At 42.2% G+C, this 2,044-nt stretch overlaps 1 protein-coding gene across 1 annotated transcript; it reads left to right on the forward strand.

The window, feature by feature from the left end:
* Positions 1–398: 398 nt before the first annotated feature.
* On the forward strand, positions 399–1,774 carry SARC_14191 (hypothetical protein; the record flags this gene model as incomplete). Its single annotated transcript, XM_014291677.1, has 1 exon — positions 399–1,774. A coding segment is annotated over one exon (875 nt), but the record flags the coding sequence as incomplete, so codon positions are not given.
* Between the last annotated feature and the right edge of the window lie 270 nt (positions 1,775–2,044).

Genomic DNA, 2,044 nt, shown 5'->3' on the forward strand with positions numbered 1-2,044 from the left:
TATATATATATATATATATACGTATGTATATATATATATATGTATATATATATATTTATATATTTATATAGATATATATATATGTGTGTGTGTGTGTGTGTGTGTGTGTATGTATGTGTATGTTTGTCTACATATACACATAAGTGTGTTTTTGTATGTATAAATGGGTGCAAAATATGCACCTGATGCTCGGTATTTGTTCACTCTGATTGATATTGGTTGCTTTTGATGCATTTCCATATGGTAGCACATGGTTTTGTGCCTAACGTTGTCACCTGTTGGCCTTTGGCCTTTGATCGCGGCCGGGTAACTTTGCAAGCATATTCAGTCGGCTTTTTTACTGAGTATGTAGAAATTATGTGTCAGATGCTCAGTATTCGTTCTGTACAATTCATTTCTAGGGCCAAAAGAGGCTTCGAGGTTCCCTCTACTCGTTGTACGCGAAAAAGTTGAAGATTTCAACCCCGACCTCACGTGTTACGCCGAGGATGACGTGCCCATGAGCCAACTCAAACAGGAGCGGGATCTTCGATTATTCCGTTCAGTCCTCGGTCTAATTGCGGTACTGGCCACCTGCGCGTTAGTATGCTTCTCTATCGGTATAACCACCAACTCTATGGTCATCATCGCGCCTCCTCCCCAGTACCCAACAACTGACAACGCATACGGGCTATACCAGTTTTGCTACACCACCGAGGAGAATTTGGAGTCAGTGAAGAAGTGTGGTGTGCTTGGGGTGAACTGTGAACTCGACTGCTCACTATTTGACGATGTTGAGACTTGTAATGCATATGATATCGTGCAGAACTGTGACTCATTTTTCGCTTTGCGAATAATTAGCTCCTTTACATTTCTCTTGGTCCTCGTTCCCCCTATCGTTATGATTGTCCTGACCGCGATGGGATATAATCCGAAGCGTACTGCAGTCAGTGCCACAATCGCATACACGTTGAGTTTGGTCCTGTGTGTTCTCTTCATCACGATACTGTACCTCACTGAATTGAATGGCCATAAGGATGCGTATGATCGAATGAACAAAATGGCGCAAGCTCAATCTGTTGGTAATTCCCTAGCAGTGAATACCGTACAAAGAACGAATGGGTTTCCTAAGTTGGGGTACTCCTTTTGGGCCTTGTTTGGGTGCATTGCACTACAACTTGTCTTGATAGCGGTTGTCGTCGTGGCCTATTCGAAAAACTGGATCATGTTTGCCTATGACCGAAAACGGCCGTCGATTGCGACCCTTGAAGATGTTGTTCTGGAGAGTGGTTGATGAAGCATGAGAACACAAGCATACAGTGTTGCAACAATCTATTACGGGAGCTGATACGGTGCTATCATTCGCATTTTATCAGCCTTGCAATCCGGTTATTATATCGTTGTTTCTCGCCTGGCTTATGGCCCAAGCCTGTAATGTGTTGATCCCGAAGGAGCTTGTCGACCTGGTTACCTTTGCATTCTACTTGAATTGAAATTTGTCAGGCTTAAAAACGGACTGCATAGTCTACCATAATAGCTTTCCTATCATTGTGGGCCTAAGATTCGCAAATGTAACTCTTAAAGACAACGCGCTCTCTGCCTCGTACTAAATTTTTATCACCACTGTTCATATTTTTACTGCGAGAAGGGATTAACACCCGGAAATGGCAAATATTCGAAAGCAATTTAAATACCTGGTTTGCTTCGATGTCATTGTATTTCATTTTTCCCGGTCATGCAAACGAGTGGTGTAGTGTGGCCAGCTTGATCAAGGAATTTTTCTATAGGAATAAACATAGCCACGAAAAGTATCCTATAAGTACGAAATTGCCAGCTCCTGCAGTTGGTGGCTGGCTGTATGTATCATAAATCCGCGGAGAACTCAGCTCGTCAAACTCTTTTACATCTCCATTTTGATAACTAATCAATCCTCTTTTTGCACTAAAGGTCGATCACCAGTTTGGCGGAAGTTATCATACGTTGTTGTAGTGATAGAAGACATGTAGCTCTGCAAGTTAGAAAAGTATCAGAATTTTCCTTCTTCTCAAAGTGCATATCACCTCGT

This window comes from Sphaeroforma arctica, assembly GCF_001186125.1.
Source record: "Sphaeroforma arctica JP610 unplaced genomic scaffold supercont1.4273, whole genome shotgun sequence".
Taxonomy (NCBI): domain Eukaryota; class Ichthyosporea; order Ichthyophonida; genus Sphaeroforma; species Sphaeroforma arctica.